We start from the raw sequence: 20,146 nt of genomic DNA, 5'->3' as shown, positions 1-20,146 counted from the left end.
TAGAGGCTATACCAGAAGGTGGCATTATGCCACTGCATTGAATGGTAATTGTGTCAAAACCTCATGTGCTGTACCAGTAAGAATGGGTACTAATATGGTATATGGGAACTCTGAATAAAACCAGCCTCCTTTCAGAAAGAAAATGTATTGCATTACTTATTAAACGATCCTTGTACATCTATGACAAATGTTTAGCAAGCCACAGTACGATTCTGTGATGGTTACATCCCACAGATCTACTACTATTGCAGAGATGTTGATCGCTAGACTTCACGTAGTTCCAAACATTTTCAGTAAGATTAGGGTCATGTGAACTATCCAGTCAGTTGCACTACAATAAGCACTGAACGCATATGGACAGACATAAGAACATGGCTGTTATCATCTTGGATGATGGGAGTGTCCACAGAATACTAATCATGAAATTCTGAAGAAACAGATACATTTTGTAACAGAAATAAACATCTGGTCTCATGTCCACAGCAACCCCAAAAAGTAGGCCAAAGTCATGGCAGAGAGACATCATCAAAACATCACAAAACTGTCTTTGGTCTGAATTACACAAAAAATGGCTCTGAGCACTATGGGACTTAACTGCTGAGGTCATCAGTCCCCTAGAACTTAGAACTACATAACCTAACTAACCTAAGGACACCACATGCATCCATGCCCGAGGCAGGATTCTAACCTGCGACCATAACTGTCGCACGGTTCCAGACTGTAGCACTTAGAACCGCTTGGCCACCACAGCCAGTGGTCTGAATTACACCCTACATACAATACTGTTTAAATGCCTTTTTGTGTGATGGCTTGCATCATTTGAAAAGAGCAGCAATCGTGATTCCTTGAGCTGCACCACAAGGCTTCAATCAGCTGCTGTGCAATATCTCTCTTGTTTGACCATCAAAGACGTGGAGTTTTATGTGCAATGGCATTGTGCAAGGTCAAATATCAGTTACAAGCCTTTCCCTTCATAATGTTTGTTCAGAATCTGCTTGAGATAGACCTGCATTAAGTGACAGCTGCAATTCATATCATGTTTGAAACCAATTGTCATTGGCAAGGCAAGACACTTATCTCAAGTCTTGGTTGTTGAGGACACTGTTTCTTATGCTTGTGGCTAATTTGAATGTGGTACACCAAACCTGAATTGACCAAAAAAGGTACTGAAACCCCTATACAAAGAATTCAGTCTCACACTGGACAAGAATGAGTGAACAAAGCTGCTGTGGCTTTCCTTATGGAATCATCTGTGATTAATATAAATCCAGATAGTTAGTTAGGGACCAGAATATGTGACATGGCATCTAGCTCCTTCAGAAGAAAGTACAGTGTAAGTTATCAGTTAAGTCCCACGGTACAGATTTTGTTCCCTGATAAAGGCCAGTCTTTGCAGAAGTGTGGTTCATTGAATATGCCAGCAGACTCTAACACCTCACCTAAACACCCCAGTTCCTTGATTGGAACATTATGAGGACCTAGTGCCGTAACACTTGCTTCCATTTAACTACTTGACCAACAGCATAAAACTATTCTTGAAATACTTCACATTGTATGAATACAATTTGCTACAAAACACAACTGAACAACAGATTAAATTTCCCCTATTTTCTCTAAGGAGTTCGATGTATCTGAGTGAATAGATGTATCATAAAATTAATTACAGGATCTGGAGGGATGACGTCTAACCCAACACCAAACTGTACAACAGTGGAAGTAATGTATTGCTGAAGGATTCAAAGTAAGTGAACTCTCACATCTAGCAACGAATGTGCTGACATGTGAGTCATAATACTGCACTGTCATTGCCTCTTTTTTTTTTTTTTTTTTTTTTTTTTTTTTTTTTTTTTTTTTTTTTTTTTTTTTTTTTAGCCTTGCACTTAACCTGAAGTTGTACAGGAAATGTTGTAACCCAGGCCACTAGTAATCTGGTAAGCTTATGAAGATCATATTATCTAAGAAATATTATGTGTGTGACAGGAATCAAATCTCCATGACTGTCATTTTAAGAACTTGTCAGTCTCACTATAAATCCCATAATCTCTCAATAAGTAAACTGAAGTGACCTTTCTTAGAACAAAGAAAAGGCATTTCCCTTTTGTTCTTTCTCCATAAAGACATGCATGAGCATAACTGTGCAATCAGGAGTAGGCATTTTTTAAATTTGGCATATGTCTATTACAAGACCTCAGCACAAGAAGGAATATAGGTGGGATGAACAACAAGGAAGGAATGAACAACAATTTTTAGTGCCGTCCTCGATATTATGAGGAATACATTTAAGTCATGATTAGTTGAAACTGCAAGACTCGCAGCAGAAAACTAGCACCAAATAACCCAATTATTTCAGCAGACTGGATACAAATCCAAATTTGATGTTCAGCTGGAGAATTCTAACAAGACACCAGAACTCATGTCTCTTGTAAAACATCTTACTACAAACTGAGAGTGGGTTCAAACCCGAAGAAAGAATCTGAGATTTTTTTGACAACATGTCAAATATATATTCGAAAAATAGGTTAGACATCCACAAGTAGGGGTTTTTATTAGGCAAACAGAAGCATTAGGTGTAAGCTCAAAAATGAATCCAGTTGTGAACCAATGCAGATAAGAATAACGTGGTCAGTGGAATTACATTAAGAACCATGTATTTCCACTGACCACCAGAATCTGACACACCAGTCATAGAATTATTAAAAAGTAGCCTAAGTCTGATAGCGCAGAAATACTCTCAAGCATTCAATAATGACAGCTGGTAACTACTGGGAAAAATACACATCTATTATCAGTGGTAAGTTTGAATATAATAATTTTTTTTAGCCATAAATACTTCTGTCTACAAATTAGTACAGTTTTAGAAAGCAATGTTCATGTGAAACTCAGCTTGCTACCTAAATTTCTGAGAAGTGTTTGATACAATGCCCTGCAGTGGCCTGTTAATGAATGTAGGTGCATATGGAATAGGTGTACAGATATGTGAGTGGCTCAAAGACTTTTTATGTAATGGAACACGGTACATTGTCTTCGATGCCATGTGTTCACCAGAGACAGGGGTATCATCAGGAGCTATTCTTTATATGCATAAATGATCTGTCAGATGGGGTGAGAAGCAGTGTGTAGCTGTTTGCTGATGAGACTATGGTGTAAATAAAGGTATCATCACTGAGTGGCTGTAGAGTATAACAAGATGACTTATGCAGAACTTCTAGTTGGCATGATGATTAATGTTTGGTTTGTGAGGCACTCAACTGCACAGTTATCAGCACCTATACAAAGTCCCAATCTTTACACAGTCCAGTCTCACCACATTCATGAATGATGATGAAATGATGAGGATGACACAAACACTCAGCCCTGAGTGGAGAAAATCTCTGACCCAGCTGGGAATCAAACCCGCACCCTTAGGACTGACATTCTGTTGTGCTGACCACTCAGCTACCAGGGGCGCACATATGGATGTAATGTGGCTAAGTGATATGAAGTGGGACAAGCATGTAGGGAAGGCGAATGGTGGACTTCAGTTTATTGTGAGAATTTTAGGAAACTGTAGCTCATCTACAGGGTGGGTCATTGATAGTGACTGGACCAAATTATCTCATGAAATAAGCAGCAAACGAAAAAACTACAAAGAACGAAACTCATCTATCTTGAAGGGGGAAACCAGGTGGTGCTATGGTTGGCCCACTAGATGGTGCTGCCATAGGTCAAACGGATATCAGTTGTGTTTTTTTAAATTGGAACCCCCATGTTTCTTTACATATTTGTGTAGTAAAGAAAGGATATTTGTTATCTTGATCCACTGACAATGCCTGACAACATGTGTCAGCACATTGTCAATGCGTGTGTGAACACTACGGAAGGCAAACTACTCCCTGTTGAGAAGAATGTTGCTACATGTATTGCCAAATGCATTGAGGTTGACGGACATCATTTTGACCATTTATTGCATTAATGTGGTATTTACAGGTAATTACACTGTAACATCATGCATTCTCAGAAATGATAATTTCCCAAAGGTACATGTATCACATTGGAACAACCAAAATAAAATGTTCAAACATACCTACATTCTGTATTTTAATTTTAAAAACCTACCTGTTACCAACTGTTTGTCTACAATTGTGAGCTATATGTTTGTGACTATTACAGTGCCATCTATCACAAAGCGAAAAAAGTGGCCCAACTAAAACATTCATATTTCTTTATGTAATATATCAATATGCAATAAAAAATTGGGGTTCCTATTTTTAAAAAACACAGTTGATATCCATTTGACCTATGGCAGCGCCATCTAGCAGGCCAATCTTAGTGCCATTTGATTTCCCCCTTCAAGCTAGACAAGTTTCTTTCTTTGTAGTTTTTTCATTTGATGCTTATTTCGTGAGATATTTGACCCAGTCACAATCAATGGACCTATGCAGTATAAAGGATACTGCATATAGAACTGGAGTCTGACCCTTTCTGGAGTATTGCTTCAGTGTTTGGGATCCCCACCAGATTAGACTGAATGAAGACTTTGAGGTTGATGAATTTATTACCATAGGTCGATCAGTATGTGAGTGTTATGGTGATGCTTTGCGAATCAAATGAGAGCACCTGAATTGAAGATGACTCACCAAGGTGGCAGTTTTTGTGCACAATATATTCCCTGCCTACTTATGTATGGGGACACATGTGTTGTACGTAGTCTCAGCACTTTCCAAAACAACCCTGGAAAGCTGCAAAGAAGTGTCTAAAGGGTGATATTTCAAATAGGGTTTACAGTTTCAGTATGTCCCTTATAAATTTCTTTTTAGTCAAATACCAACTACAAGTAGTAGGGGCTTATCCATTTGGAATATTTGAGGCAAGATTAGCATTTCTGTCATTTGCCTTAGATCAAAGAGAAATATTTTGTAAAATCTAAGATTGGTCTGAATAAAAAAATATTTACACATAGTGTGTACATTTAGATGTATTGGTGTGTGCATTTGTATAGAAAACATTTCACAGGTGACTCACCACTAACTGTAATAATGTGTTATCTGTAAGAATGTTGTCCTGTCCATAAAGGACTTGGTGCTATGAAATTAGCTGGAGTTTAATTTGGAAGCATGATTACTTTAATCATGTACAATACTTAGGAACCCTGTATTTTTATATGAACTGCATTCTGAAAAATCATAATGCTTTATTCAGTAGAATGGGTACTTATAATGATCAGTGACTTGTTTTCAGCAAAAGGTGTAGTCACTATATATTACAATGCTTCCTCTATATATTTTATGTACATGGCATATCTTGGACATTTTGTGCCTATAAACAGTTCCATAAAGACTGTTGCCACTTATCACTTAATGGCAGCAGTTACCATGCGAATCATTTTTACTGTACAGTGGCTTCACTCTGTTTAGAAAAGTCCCTGCACCAGAGGATGCACATTTGGCTGAAGAGGGCATTCTCACAGAAGACACTGCTCAAGAGGCTGCCCGTGCTGTCATGGCTGCCACACTACTCTACAGAGGATGCTGTGGGGGATTTGGTGGCCGGCATCACCGTTGGACTCACTGTCATTCCCCAGTCACTCGCCTACGCCAGCATCGTTGGTCTTCCAGCTCAGGTGCTATTGCCATCAGAGCTACGTTTCATCTACATGTTTTCCTCACTTCTCTCCTCTATGTATACATTACTACAGCCTCTCCCCCCCCCCCCCCAATACCAACCAGCCAGTCTCCCCTCCATTGACCCCTTTCCTCCTACTGTTGCCGCACTTGTAAATTCTGTCTGATCAAAGTGTGACACTTTGATACAGTAGATCTCAACTCAACCTCAGCTCTAGCATCCCATGGGGTGAGGAATGGAGAAGAGGGATGGTATGGGGGATGTATGTGTGTGTGTGTGTGTGTGGAGGGGGGAAGGGGGGAGAGGTGGGATTTTCATTTCTCAAGGGGCCGTGAGACAAAAATGAGCAGCAGGGCACCGTTAGCATGAAAAGGAGGATATGGGTAGCAGCAGCAATGGGTATTTGTTATTTGAGCTACAAAGAGACAAAATGAATGTGAATTTAATCTCCTCAATATTACTACAATAATATGTTGCAGCTAGAACCAGCATTATTGATGAAAATGATATTTACTTTAGAAGTTAGTTAATAAATTAATTAATTGCTACAAAGAAAGTTTTTAACAATTAGTACTTTAATTTCCAGAAGCATGATGATGTCAGCATGTGTTTTACCTTTGAGTCGGTATATACCCATAAAATGGACAAGCTGAGATTCAGACAAAGCTCCAATAAGAGAATTACCTGTGTCTCAATACATGCATAGGAAACATGTACCCATGCCTTGGGCGATGTATTTCAAAGAAGTTCAAAGTGAAAGTATCTGGCCCATAAACCTCAAATGCTTTCAGATAACTGCAGCCTTGATAAAGGATTATAACACTTACAAATAGTGTTCTGGGTGCTCAGATCAACAAACTCAATGGGTGTAGCAGGCAAAATAAATGAAACCTGAGGAAGATGTTTAGAATGATAAACAACAAGAGGTGCTAAGAATTATTTATACACCCAATCTCTAAAAAGTTTGGTAGTCTCCTATGGAAACAAGGTAGTTAGAGTTTTTCGCTCCCATCAACAAAAATAGGAAGTTTTCTTTGTAATGTAAAAGACAATTAAGTTCTCTTAATGTGGATATGTACCACATGTCTTATGCAAGTTAGACTATTAAAATAGTTGAGGAGAGTTGCAAGGAACATCAAAGAAATATCTATTTCTAGAAGTTTCCTATTAGCTACTTTGAACTACAAAAATAGAAAAACTGTCTGGTACATCGATTTAATTATGTACATTCCTACCTGCCTGTCCATGTAGTTAGACTTGCAGTCATGTTATTCAAGTCTTCCTTATAAACTATCCTTACACATTGAAACAGAAGTTGTTCCATGCACCATGACTGCATTGGATTTGGGATGTAAACTTGATTTCCCTGGATGAGGGAATGATTTCAAACCATGAGTCATTCTGGAATGTGCTATCTGCCATTTCATATATTGTCTTAACTGCTAGTACAGCAGCTGGGACATATTTTCCACAGACCCTTATGAAAATCAAAGTATCCATTTGAAAATCCCACGATCACTTTAGTAGAGCATATATTCAGATTTACCGGTTTTGACAAAAGTTTTTTACGATCTTCAGATCTGTAAAGCGTAGACTCAGTAAACACAAAAACTGGATGTGAGATATCTACATAACATTTTTAACATAATATGGATTCATAAAGTACCATATTCACTACACTGCAAAGCAGCTCATCCATGTGCACAATGATTTGTAACACATAATAAATAAACAATCCAAGAACATGCATGGCATAGTATATTAGTATGTCAAAGGTAAAGCAATCATTATATAAAATACCATATACTGTACACTGAATGTACATGCTCATGCTCACTTAAAAGCCACATAAACACTGAGACTGAGTACTAAACATAACAGAGACCGAGTGAGGTGGTGGTGTGTCTGGCCATCCTCATTTAAGTTCTCCATGACTTTCCTAAATCACTTTAGGCACATGCCAGGACGGTTCCTTTGAAAAGGTATGGCCAGTTTTCTTCCATAATCTGATGGGGCCAGTGACCTCACTCTTTGGTTCCCTCTTTCAAAGGAACTAACGAACCAAACATCATAGATATTACAGTCAGCCACCAGATAGGATCACAGTAGTAACAAATTGAAATGCAGAGTTCCATACAAAGCCTATGCACAAATATGAATACATGTTTACAATGAAATTATACAAATATCCAAATTAGAGCACACATTTTTATAAAAATTTATGTTTGAAATGTGACTTCTGTTATTGTCAAATATATAAGGTAGAATTGTTTATGAATAATAAAAGAAAGTGCTGCACATCTATAATTATAATCCAAAGTGTTTTAAAGAAGTGAAACATATGGTTTGTTCAATCTAAATACAATGATGAACAAGTCATCAAAATAAGTCTTTATTGTTAACAACTGGTTCGGACAGTTGTAACTGTCATCTTCTGGCTTCAAAAAATTTTTGTTAGAAAATGTGTTCCATTGTGAGTTCATACTTCGTGTCATGTCATCATTTTGGAGGATAAAATGCAGTATGTTATATGTAGGTTTGTCAAAAATAAAACCATTTACAGTTAAAAACTATCTTGTGTACATGGGAATGTTCACATATGTAGCACTCACAAAGGTTTGTGTACGACATGTTACATATTTCATGGATCCAACTTACCCAAATCATAAAGTCAGATGTAGAATGGTTTTATTTTTGACAAACCTATGCACAGGGTGTCCATAAAGTCCCTTTACAACTTCAAAATTTTATTACAACACCAGTTATTGAAATATTTTAACAACATATCTTTTATTGTAATCAGTATTTATAAAAGTTTTTTTGACAGTGTTTAATAGATCTAGTTATGAGCGGAAATGTTGCATGAAGCACTTCAAGACGATACTCAATTTCTTAACATATTCACTGTGGCAATGGCATTATGGATCCTTTGCTTCAAGTCAGCAATGTCCATATCTGTGTCTGATACATGATATCTTTTACATACCCCCATAGAAAAACGTCCAAGGGAGTGATAGCTGGTGAACGTGGTGGCTATGAATTGGCCCATTCCTCCCAATCCATCTGCCTGGAAATGTTTCACTGAAGAACCAACGAACATGCAGTCCCCAATGTGTTGGTGCACCATCTTGCTGTAAAATGATAGTTAATTGTAAGCCAATCAATTGTGGTGCTACATATTTGCTCAGAAGGTTGAGGTAAACATCTGCAGTAATTTTCGACTCATTGAAGAAAAATGGATCAATTATTCGATTGCACATGATTCCACACCCCACATGCACTTTTGTACTATCCCAGTGAAGCTCCCTAGTCACATAGGGGTGTTCAGATTCCCAGAGTCTCACAGTGTGTCTGTTTAATATCCCAGGAACATGAAAAGTAGACTCGTCACTGAAACAAACTCACCTGACAAATGCTTCATCCTCTAAAACGTGTTCCAGCATGTTGATTGCAAACTCTGTCCGTTTTGGCTTGACCTTTGGCTCAAGTGTCTGTAACAGTTGCACTCTGTAAGTGTACAACCATAAGTTCTTGTGGAGGACCTTATGCACAGCTGAATGTGGTAGTTGCAACTGTCTTGCAGTAGTGCAGATGGACTTCGTAGGTGAACGAGTGAAGACGTTTAAAACACAATCGATGTTTCCCTTGGATTTTCTTGGTCACCTGCTCCTCCCTTTATCCAACACAGTCCCTGGCTCCATAATTTTATTTTTCCATGCATGGATTGATAGGCATGATGGTGGATCTCTTCATAACTTCATTCTGAAGTTTCATTGAGTCTGAACATCCGATTGTGTCTCAATAATCCAGGACACACATTGTGCCTTCTCTTGAGGAGTTGCCATTTTGTAGAGATTCAGTTCCTTCCATCAACAGAGTATCTTAAACACAAAATTTTAGTATACATAAAAACTTTAGTAGACAGTGATTACAATAAAAGAAATATTGTTAAAATATTTCAACAACTGCCATTGTAATAAAATTTTGAAGTTGTAAACGGACTTTATGGACATCCTGTATAATGTACTGTATTTTACCCACCATAATGACAACATGGCATGAGGTACAAGTTCTCAAATGGAACACATGTGAAAAAAAATTTAAGGACCATAAAATTACAGTTACACCTGTTGAAACCATTTGTCAAAAATACAGACTAATTTCTGCAATTCTTGCTACTGAAAGTTTTTCTCCCAAGTGAGACATAGACCACTCCTTCACAGTTCTCAATATGAGAAAATTCAGTCATGTCATTAAAGCACCCTCCCGGGTGTAGAGAACACGACACAGTACAGACAGTTCATGTTACAACATTATTTTAAAAAATTGTATTATATTTATAGAAAGTCAACATAACAAAATTTTACGACTGTAGCCTTCATTCCCTTATAAAATTAACTCATAGTATACAATACTAACTGTACAATATGAATTCTGTTCAAAAAAAGCTAATTATTGACATCTAGGTGAATTTAATTGAACTGTTGACACCACAAAGGGAACACATTGGTTCACTTTGTTATATATGAAAATGTAGTCATTAGTTTACAAAAAGTTGTGACTTGTTCTCTACAATAACCTTCCTGTTGCCTAGGAGCAATTTGCAGCTGAAACAAAATGAAATTTTGCACATGTTTCAGTTTTGAGGAAGATATTACAATGGAATTACTACACTTCTTTGCTGAGAATGCCACCAGCAGATTTCATTTTATGTCTATAAATTTCAAGTTAAAGTAGACTAAAAGTAGCACTTTAAACTGAATCACTTATTTTCTCTATGCAATATGGCAACACCAAGGTATATTTTATCTGTTGTGAGGCTACCATGATGAATACAAGAAGCTATTGTAAATTTTTCGGTTAAAGCTGAAGCCACATGCATCCCCCCATAGCAAATTATTCCCATTTGACAGTTATTTCTTTTTGAATCCTTATCGGAAATCAATCAGGACACTATACTCCACAATAACATGCACTTGCAGAGAAGCCACCATCTTTTTGTGTGTTCCAGTATGGGTTGTATGGCTCTTTTATGGGCTGCATCCTGTACATGGTTTTCGGCAGTTGCAAGGATGTACCCATGGGCCCTTCTGCTGTCATCTCTCTGCTGACATTTCAGTCAGTGCGTGGCATGGGTCCTGAACATGCCGTGCTTCTTTGCTTCCTCACCGGAGTCATCCAGGTCATTATGGGGATCCTGGGTCTAGGTAAGCAAATCTGCTTCATTTTTTTTCTTTTCATGTTTCATTTCAGTGTAAATACATCAATGATTAGATTAAGACAGAATTCACAGTTATGTGTCATGAAGGTTAATGTTCAAAATATTAAGAAGTATGAACATTCAAACATTTATATACGACTGTTTTGTATATTGTTTTACTGCCTGGAAACCCATGCTGATGCTATTTATTTTGTTCAATTGAATGTTTTAAGTCATACTGTTAATTTATTTATTTGGTTTAGCATAAATTACTATGCTGAGATTTATATTTATCTGCTTCCTGTCACTGGAAGCATCAGACCCATATGTTACTGAGCAGACATGGAGTTCTCTAATTCTTTTGAATGTGATTATTCCTGATGATCAACAAGAGGCTAGTGGGTTGCCTAGCACACTAATGCATATTATGTCCATGTATTGCAAGCAAACTATGAAAAATGTAAAGGGGAATGAAATAATTGAAAGTAAACAACATTTTTATGATTCATCCAAATGATATATCCCCCCATTTACATTAAAGTATGATAACTTTCACTGTAACAGGCTCAATGAGAGTAGTGCAATGAAGCGTTGCTGGTGAAACAATTCAAACAGCAGATGTGTAATAAACCCTAAAGAGATTTAAAGGACAATACAACTTCTAAATTGGAACTTAGAAAATTTTTAATTGATAAATGTTGCTACTCAATAAATGAATATCTTGAAGACCAAGCAAATGACTTTACAAACTAACCTCCAACATTTTCTATCTTTGTGTGTTTCAGCTTTTATTATACTTTAACATTTATGGTACAAGTTATATATTGTTAATGAGAAACAAATTACTATGAACCATTTATGAGGAAAGAACCTGTAAGTTTGCTGTCATTTATTATAGACAATTTCATTTTGTACATTCTATATTTTAATTTCTGTGTATGACAGATCCAATTGCAGATGATTTCATTTTGTATATTCTATATTGTTTATTTCTATGTATGACAAGTTCAATATCATTTGTATGATGACATGGATGCTAAATAAACAAATAAATGAGACAAGAACTGTGAGACCAATCATGCTTGAAACAACTTGAGTAATTATTTATCATGCACATGGTGTAGCTGATGGATTACATCACATATAAGTTCCAAGTATTTTGCTGTCAATTCAGGGCTAGTATTCTTTATGAAAGTGCCCCTGTTATTGCTCAGGATGTCTTCTGTTTGCAGCTCCACATTGTGTAGTTGTGGCCAACATTACAAAGCTCAAAATTGGTAGTTATTGAACCTTCAGTTGTCTGTTATTAATCTGATTGTTACGTTACATTTTACAGCTGAACATGCTATGTCTTTCATACTGATGAACAAAGTGTAGAACAGATAAGCTCCACTGCCTCATTTAACACCTTGCAACTTGGAAGGGAATCCTGCACATCTATATTTTCTGCAAAAAACACAACCTTAATGTTGTTGTTGTTGTTGTTGTTGTTGTCGTCTTCAGTCCTGAGACTGGTTTAATGCAGCTCTCCATGCTACCCTATCCTGTGCAAGCTTCTTCATCACCCGGTACTTACTGCAACCCACATCCTTCTGAACTGCTTAGTGTATTCATCTCTTGGTCTCCCTCTACAATTTTTACCCTCCACGCTGCCCTCCAATGCTAAATTTGTGATCCCTTGATGCCTCAAAACATGTCCCACTAACCGGTCCCTCCTTTTCGTCAAGTTGAGCCACATACTCCTCTTCTCCCCAATTCTATTCAATACTTCATCACTAGTTATGTGATCTACCCATCTAATCTTCAGCATTATTCTGTAGCACAACTTTCAAAAGCTTCTATTCTCTTCTTGTCCAAACTATTTATCATCCATGTTCCACTTCCATACATGGCTACACTCCATACAAATACTTTCAGAAATGACTTCCTGACACTTAAATCTGTACTCGATGTTAACAAATTTTTCTTCTTCAGAAACACTTTCCTTGTCATTGCCAGTCTACATTTTATATCCTCTCTACTTTGACCCCCATTGGTTATTCTGCTCCCCAAATAGCAAAACTACTTTACTACTTTAGGTGTCTCATTTCGTAATCTAATTCCATCAGCATCACCCGACTTAATTCGACCACATTCCATTATCCTCATTTTGCTTTTGTTGATGTTCATCTTATATCCTCCTTTCAAGACACTGTCCGTTCCGTTCAACTGCTATTCCAAGTCCTTTGCTGTCTCTGATAGAATTAGAATGTCATCGGTGAACCACAAAGTTTTTATTTCTTCTCCATGGATTTTAATACCTACTCCGAATTTTTCTTTTGTTTCCTTTACTGCTTGCTCAATGTACAGATTGAATAATATCAGGGAGAGGCTACAACCCTGTCTCACTCCCTTCACAACCACTGCTTCCCTTTCATGCCCCTCAACTCTTATAACTGCCATCTGGTTTCTGTACAAATTGTAAATAGCCTTTCGCTCCCTGTATTTTACTCCTGCCACCTTTAGAATTTGAAAGAGAGTATTCCACTCAATATTGTCAAAAGCTTTCTCTACGTCTACAAATGGTAGAAACATAGATTTGCCTTTTCTTAATCTTTCTTCTAAGATAAGTCGTAAGGTCAGTATTGCCTCACGTGTTCCAACATTTCTACAGAATCCAAACTGATCTTCGCCAGGGTCGACTTCTACCAGTTTTTCCATTAGTCTGTAAAGAATTCGCATTAGTATTTTGCAGCTGTGACTTATTAAACTGATAGTTCGGTAATTTTCACATCTGTCAACACCTGCTTTCTTTGGGATTGGAATTATTATATTCTTCTTGAAGTCTGAGGGTATTTCACCTGTCTTATGGTAGAGTTTTGTCAGGACTCACTCTCCCAAGGCCATCAGTAGTTCTAATGGAATGTTTTCTACTCCCTGGTCCTTGTTTCGACTCAGGTCTTTCAGTGCTCTGTCAAACTCTTCATGCAATATCGTATCTCCCATTTCATCTTCATCTACATCCTCTTCCATTTCCATAATATTGTCCTCAAGTACGTCACCCTTGTATAGACCCTCTATATACTCCTTCCACCTTTCTGCTTTCCCTTCTTTGCTTAGAACTGGGTTTCCATCTGAGTTCTTGATATTCATACAAGTGGTTCTCTTTTCTCCAAAGGTCTCCTTAATTTTCCTGTAGGCAGTATCTATCTTACCCCTAGTGAGATAAGGCTCTACATCCTTACATTTGTCCTCTGGCCATCCCTGCTTAGCCATTTTGCACTTCCTGTCAATCTCATTTTTGAGATGTTTGTACTCCTTTTTGCCTGGTTCATTTACTGCATTTTTATATTTTCTCCTTTTATCAATTAAATTTAATATTTCTTCTGTTACCCAAGGAGTTCTACTAGCCCTCATCTTTTTACGTACTTGATCCTCTGCTGCATTCACTACTTCATCCCTCAGAACTCCCCATTCTTCTTCTACTGCACTTTTCCCCCCATTCCTATCAATTGTCCCCTTATGCTCTCCCTGAAACTCTGTACAGCCTTCTGTCATGATTCTTGAACCAAGTGTTAGCTATGATTAAGTTATACTCTGTGCAAAACTCTACCAAGCAGCTTCCTCTTTCATTTCTTAGCCCCAATCCATATTCACCTACTATGTTTCCTTCTCCCCCTTTTCCTACTCTCGAATTCCAGTCACCCGTGACTATTAAATTTTCGTCTCCCTTCACCACCTGAATAATTTCTTTTAGCTCATCATACATTTCTTCAATTTCTGCATCATCTGCAAAGCTAGTTGGCATATAAACTTGTACTACTGTAGTGGGTGTGGGCTTAGTGTCTGTCTTGGCCACAATAATGTGTTCACTATGGTGTTTGTATTAGCATAATAGTGAGCAGGAAAGACACTTAGAATAAAGCTTCCTAATGTGCCAACCCTGCAAACAGATCTGTTCATTTAGCAGATAATGTTTTGTAAATTTGAACCATGGCTTGCATACACATTCTTTGTAATGGGTGATAGCATTTGCAATAAAGAAACTGCTCATGATCTATATACGATGCACTAAGGTAAAAACTACATGAAAAAAGCTCACTTCATAAATGTTTTAATTGTCTCATACCCCATTATCTCCAAAAGTGTAAAACTCACATTCTAAATTGAAGTCCAAACAATTTACAAATCCTTAATGGCATCAAAATTCAACTATTTAACAATACTCCTCAGGTTAAAGTTACTCCTAACTTCTGTTACATTAGTCAGTGATCTTCATCTTAAAGGTGTTGTATTAAATGTATTCTTTTGTAACAAACTGTACTACAACAGTGACATTGGAATTTCATCAAAATTCTCCCTGCAGTCTCTCAGTAGGTAGCTGAAAATGCACAAGTAGTAATACTGCAAACTTCATTTTAAACGGTCCAAAAGTGTAGTGTTTCATTACATTGGATTCAAAATTTGTGACAGGTGTTCCTGCAGTGTTTCCTGCTTCATGTCCTACTAATAATATAGGAAGGATGTGACGGGTTGTGATGTAAGAGCATATCTGATTTTTTGTCTCTGTATAAATGAGGAATGTCTTACAGATAGACTGAATTTTAATTTAACATTCAGTTTATTAGTGTTTATCAACTGCATGTACCAGTGATGTCCCCTCTTCGTCAAATGTGAGACTATAAAAGTCACCAGTCCTAGAAAAAGCTTCCTTGGCAACAAAGATAAAACTATGTGCATCTCTTACAAAGAACATCACAAAGAGTGAGAAAATTGTAGGCCTCACTTGAGGTAGCAAATGCCTTGCAAATGGCCACACACAAGAACTATTATTAATATTTAAAATATCCTGTGTTTAGTGAAGTCTCATAGGAGGAACTTCTAAATCAACCATTGTGTTCTGCAGAGACTGATTAAAGGTGAGACATTTGACACTGAACTGTGGCAAATTTAACCTCTTCACCACACCACATTTTGTAAATGGGTTCTCTTGGCATGCCAGACAAAAAAATTTACACTGAACATGGACATCTGCATTCATAACCTGTAACAGGCCCCTATAGTTTGAAACTTTATCCAAAAGTGACCCAGTTGGTGTTTGCCTGTCTATTATACCTTCACCAGTTGTCATTCTCCGAACAACCTCACTACATGACTACACAGAATTTGTGTAACATCTATCGGTTTTGTGTGATGTAGACCACTTTTTCAGTTTTCATTCTTTTATTTACATTTTATTGAAACCTCAGTTATTTGATGTAATGTAATTTCATGTTTTAGATTTTTTCTTGTGTTATACATGTGCTTGGAAATGTGTGTATGAAACACGCATGAGCTACCAAAAAATATTCTTTATGTCTCCCAGGCTACAATGTATGTTCCTTTCTCATCATCTAGTAACGGTAAGTATGTTAACATAAAAATAAAATAAATATCTCAGATGGTAGAGCACTTGCCCATGAAAGGCAAAGGTCCCGAGTTTGAGTCTCGGTCGGGCACACAGTTTTAATCTGTTAGGAAGTTTCATATCAGCTCACACTCCACTGCAGAGTGAAAATCTCATTCTGGATCTCAGATAAAATTTCATTATTGGGACTTAACGCCAGATACAAACATGTAGTTGCTCTTGTTTGATCTAGTCTGAACAGATGGGAATTTGAAACTGGCATGCAGTCACAACACAAGTTTAGAAAACATAGAGATCATGCTACCAATAACATACTCCTCTGTGCCTGTCCTCAATCATAGACCAAGATGACTGGGTAGACTTTAATAACAAAATGATTCCTACCAACTGGAAAGAGCTTGAACTCATTATACATTTTGCTGAGAAAAGTTTTCAGTTAGCTTGAAAAGAAAGCTTTTAGGAATTAGGTGGCTGAACCCCAAGGGAATATCCCAGTGAACAATGCCAAGCAGAATAACATTTTTATTCACTCAAAGGCAGGTGAGATGCATGGTTTACAAAGATATTTTACTATAAAATATAATATAAATAATATTATAGTAAATATATAATATTCACCCATCCCTGATTTAAAAAAAAAAAAGAAAAAAGAAAAAAAAAGAAAAAAGAAAAAAAACAGAATTCTTGATCAGCAGTGGATTAAAACATTATTTCATCTTGTTTTTGCAGGTTTCATTATTGACTTCATATCTGGACCAGTGTCATCAGGTTTTACATCAGCAGCTGCTCTCATGATTGTAACATCACAGATGAAGGATTTGTTGGGAATCACAGCAGAAGGCAGTACTTTTATTGAAGTATGCGGAAGTCTTTTCAAGAACATGCATAACACAAAACTCTATGATAGTGTTTTGGGTGCTGTCTGCATTGTGGTGCTGCTATTGATGAGGGTGAGTTGTTACCTTGTGATTTAAGAACAAGAACTGTGGTGTGCTTCTGCAATTGGCAAAGTCCACACATTTATCATTTTCATTGATCCAGTTTTGGTTCTCAGTGAAATAGTGTGCTGCTGTGTAATGTCTTATTTTGGGGTTTCAAGTCTAGCAAAACACTTCTTTATCATTGAAAAATGAGCAATAAGAATTATAAAAGAGGTTGCACGTAGGGAGTCAAGTAGGGAAATATTCAAAGAAATGAAAGTTATGACTCTTCCATATGTACATATCTATGAAAGTATGTGCCTTTTGAAATCCCATCCTCATTTCGTTGCTATGAACAATGATTAGAAAGTTAAATGATCGTTTAAGTAGTGTGCAACTAACCATTAACACTCTGATGAGCGAACTAAAAAAACTTACCGCCAGAAAGTGTGAACCTACGTCAAACTTGCCTCACAGTAACCATGAAATTCCAGGCAAAGTGAAAAACAACGTGCCTCATTCTCAACAAAGGTTATTGTATGAGCCTAATACCGCATTTACAAGCAGATTCAGTGTGCAATCAACCGTGCAAGGTAAGAAACATTGTGCATGTGATAAAACTAACTTCCGAGCTGAATATGAAAATACAAATACGCAGAGTGATACATCCAAAAGAATGCCTAACAACCCAACTACTGCTATGAAAGGAAATGAAACTGAAAGACCTGAACACTTGCGTGACCCAAATATCAAGTATTTGTCCAGTGTTGATACTAAATTGTTTGGCCATAACGACAGTGGACCCTCTAAACAGGCAGAGAACCCTAAATGAAGAAAAGTTGTTTTGATGGCAGACAGTCATGGTCGTGGATTTGCTCGCCTTCTGAGTGGTCAGTCCATTTTACATAAAGCCTGGCGCTTCTATGTCGGAAGTTTGCAATCATGTACGACCCACAGACGTTACTGACTTATCCTCTGAAGACTCTGTTGTGCTAATTGGTGGGTCAAATGATGTATATAAAAACGAAACCCACAAAGCAAAACAAGAACTAAAGAGGTGCTTAGGACAATTGACACACACAAATGTTTTAGTGCTGAACATTCCACATCGGCATGACTTACCGTCATGGTCATGCGTAAATAAAGAAATAATCAATGCCAACCAACAAATTTCATTACTTTGCAAACATTTCAGAAATGTAGAACTCATAAATGTTAATAATATTGGGCGCACATTCCACACATTACATGGATTGCAAGTTAACAACATGGGGAAAAAACTGCTCGTTGGAAAAATTGAAGAAATTATCACCAAGAGGCATCAAACACTCAAAAGCAAAATCATCCTGGATTGACCCCCCATATATTCAAAGGAAACAACGCCAGCAAAACTTCACTCACCAACATCAACAACAAAAGAAGTGAATGCAGTAACAGCTCTACCAATTGCAGACCCAACTCTATCACCAGCAGCAATATTATCAACAGTAAGAGCAACAGCTGAACAACTACCAGGGGAGCCAGACACAGAAGAAAATTCTGCTGCAGATGATAATAGAAGAATATATGCAGTCGGGAAAAGAAAAGCAGTACTTCCTGCACACCTGAATGATTTTTTATTGACAAGGTAAAGGTAAGTGATCAATTAAATATGCCAAAGCCTAACAAACCCTTTAATTTCATGCTGATTCATCAAAATGTCCAATCATTGCTAAACAAATTAAGTGAAGTTGAAATATTATGTACTGATGAGCTAAAAAACGTTTCTGTAGTGTGTATAACTGAACACTGGCTGCCTAAAGATGCAATGCCAGTCACAAAACTTGCAGACTTCAATCTTTTTTCATCATTTTGTAGAATTACATCCAGTCATGGAGGGTCATGTATATTTGTTAAAAGTGGCATTGATTATTTTAACATAAAACCCATTGAACCTTTAGCTGAAGAGAAAATTTTTGAAGTATCCGCAGTTGAACTCTCTGCATTAAAATTAATAATCATCTGTGTATATAGGAGCCCTGATGGGAACTTAAATGATTTCTGTCACCAAATAAAAGCAGCTTTAAATACTATAAAAAACTTCAACAAAACAGTGATAATATGTGGAGATTTTAATATAGATTTTCAAGAAATCTCAAAAGACCAGCAAAGCTTGATGACCCTACTGGAAACATATAACATAAAAACCACCATTGACTCTCCTACAAGAGTTACACCAACAACTAGTACAACAATTGATCAGATATTAATAAACACAAATGTAAATAACAATTTCTGTGCCGGAAATCTTAATACTGGCTTCAGTGATCACTATGCATAGTTTATTGCTTTGCACACGCCAAGTGAAACAACTGAGAAAGAGGAACTTGTAAAAGAAGCAAGGAAATTCACTAACAAACAAATAAACCTTTTTGTTATGAGACTAAGTGAAGAAACTTGGTATGAAGTGTATACTTGTGAAAATACTAACAAAAAGTTTGAAAAATTCATGGAAATCTTCATGTCATACTTTGAAGCTGCATTTCCATTAAAAAAGCAAAAATGTCAACCTAACTTCAAAAAGAACAAATGGATTACAACAGGTATTAGAATATCTTGTGCAGAGAAAAGAAGATTACACACTATAGCAAAGACACAGAACATGCCTCCTGAATTTCATTTGTACCTGAATAACTACAAGAGGATCCTCAAAAATGTTGTAAGAAAAGCTAAAACAATGGCAAATGACAAATACATTGAAAATTCAAAAAACAAATCTAAAGCTATATGGGAAGTTATAAAAAATCAAACAAGTGAAACTAAACAATATAAAAATATGAACTTATGAAGGACAAATGATTTCCTGCCCGACAGAAATTGCAGGGATCTTCAACAAATATTTTGCAAATGTAAGTGAACAGTTGGTGAGTGGACTGGAAGAACACAACAAAATATCACCTCCATCATGCAATAGTGTGAGAAATGTCAACATCTTTGTTCCTTTCACCCACAAATTCTGAAGAAATTTTATCAGTTATGAAAACCTTGAAAACAGGGTAC

At 36.9% G+C, this 20,146-nt stretch overlaps 1 protein-coding gene across 3 annotated transcripts in view; it reads left to right on the top strand.

Moving 5' to 3' along the window:
* LOC126334997 (sodium-independent sulfate anion transporter-like) overlaps positions 1-20,146 on the top strand; it is a 317,982-nt gene that overhangs the window by 248,364 nt on the left and 49,472 nt on the right. The window contains exons 2-4 of one of the 3 annotated variants that reach the window (XM_049997813.1): positions 5,394-5,599; positions 10,613-10,808; positions 16,917-17,137. In XM_049997813.1, coding sequence (XP_049853770.1) covers positions 5,414-5,599; positions 10,613-10,808; positions 16,917-17,137 — 603 coding nt within the window. In that variant the 5' untranslated portion in view covers positions 5,394-5,413. Of the gene's footprint in view, positions 1-5,393; positions 5,600-10,612; positions 10,809-16,916; positions 17,138-20,146 lie in introns of those variants that run through there. The other 2 variants (XM_049997814.1, XM_049997815.1) reach the window with 2 other exon arrangements.

This window comes from Schistocerca gregaria, chromosome 2 (assembly GCF_023897955.1).
Source record: "Schistocerca gregaria isolate iqSchGreg1 chromosome 2, iqSchGreg1.2, whole genome shotgun sequence".
NCBI classification, from domain to species: domain Eukaryota; kingdom Metazoa; phylum Arthropoda; class Insecta; order Orthoptera; family Acrididae; genus Schistocerca; species Schistocerca gregaria.
This window is presented reverse-complemented; position numbering and strand designations above follow the sequence as displayed.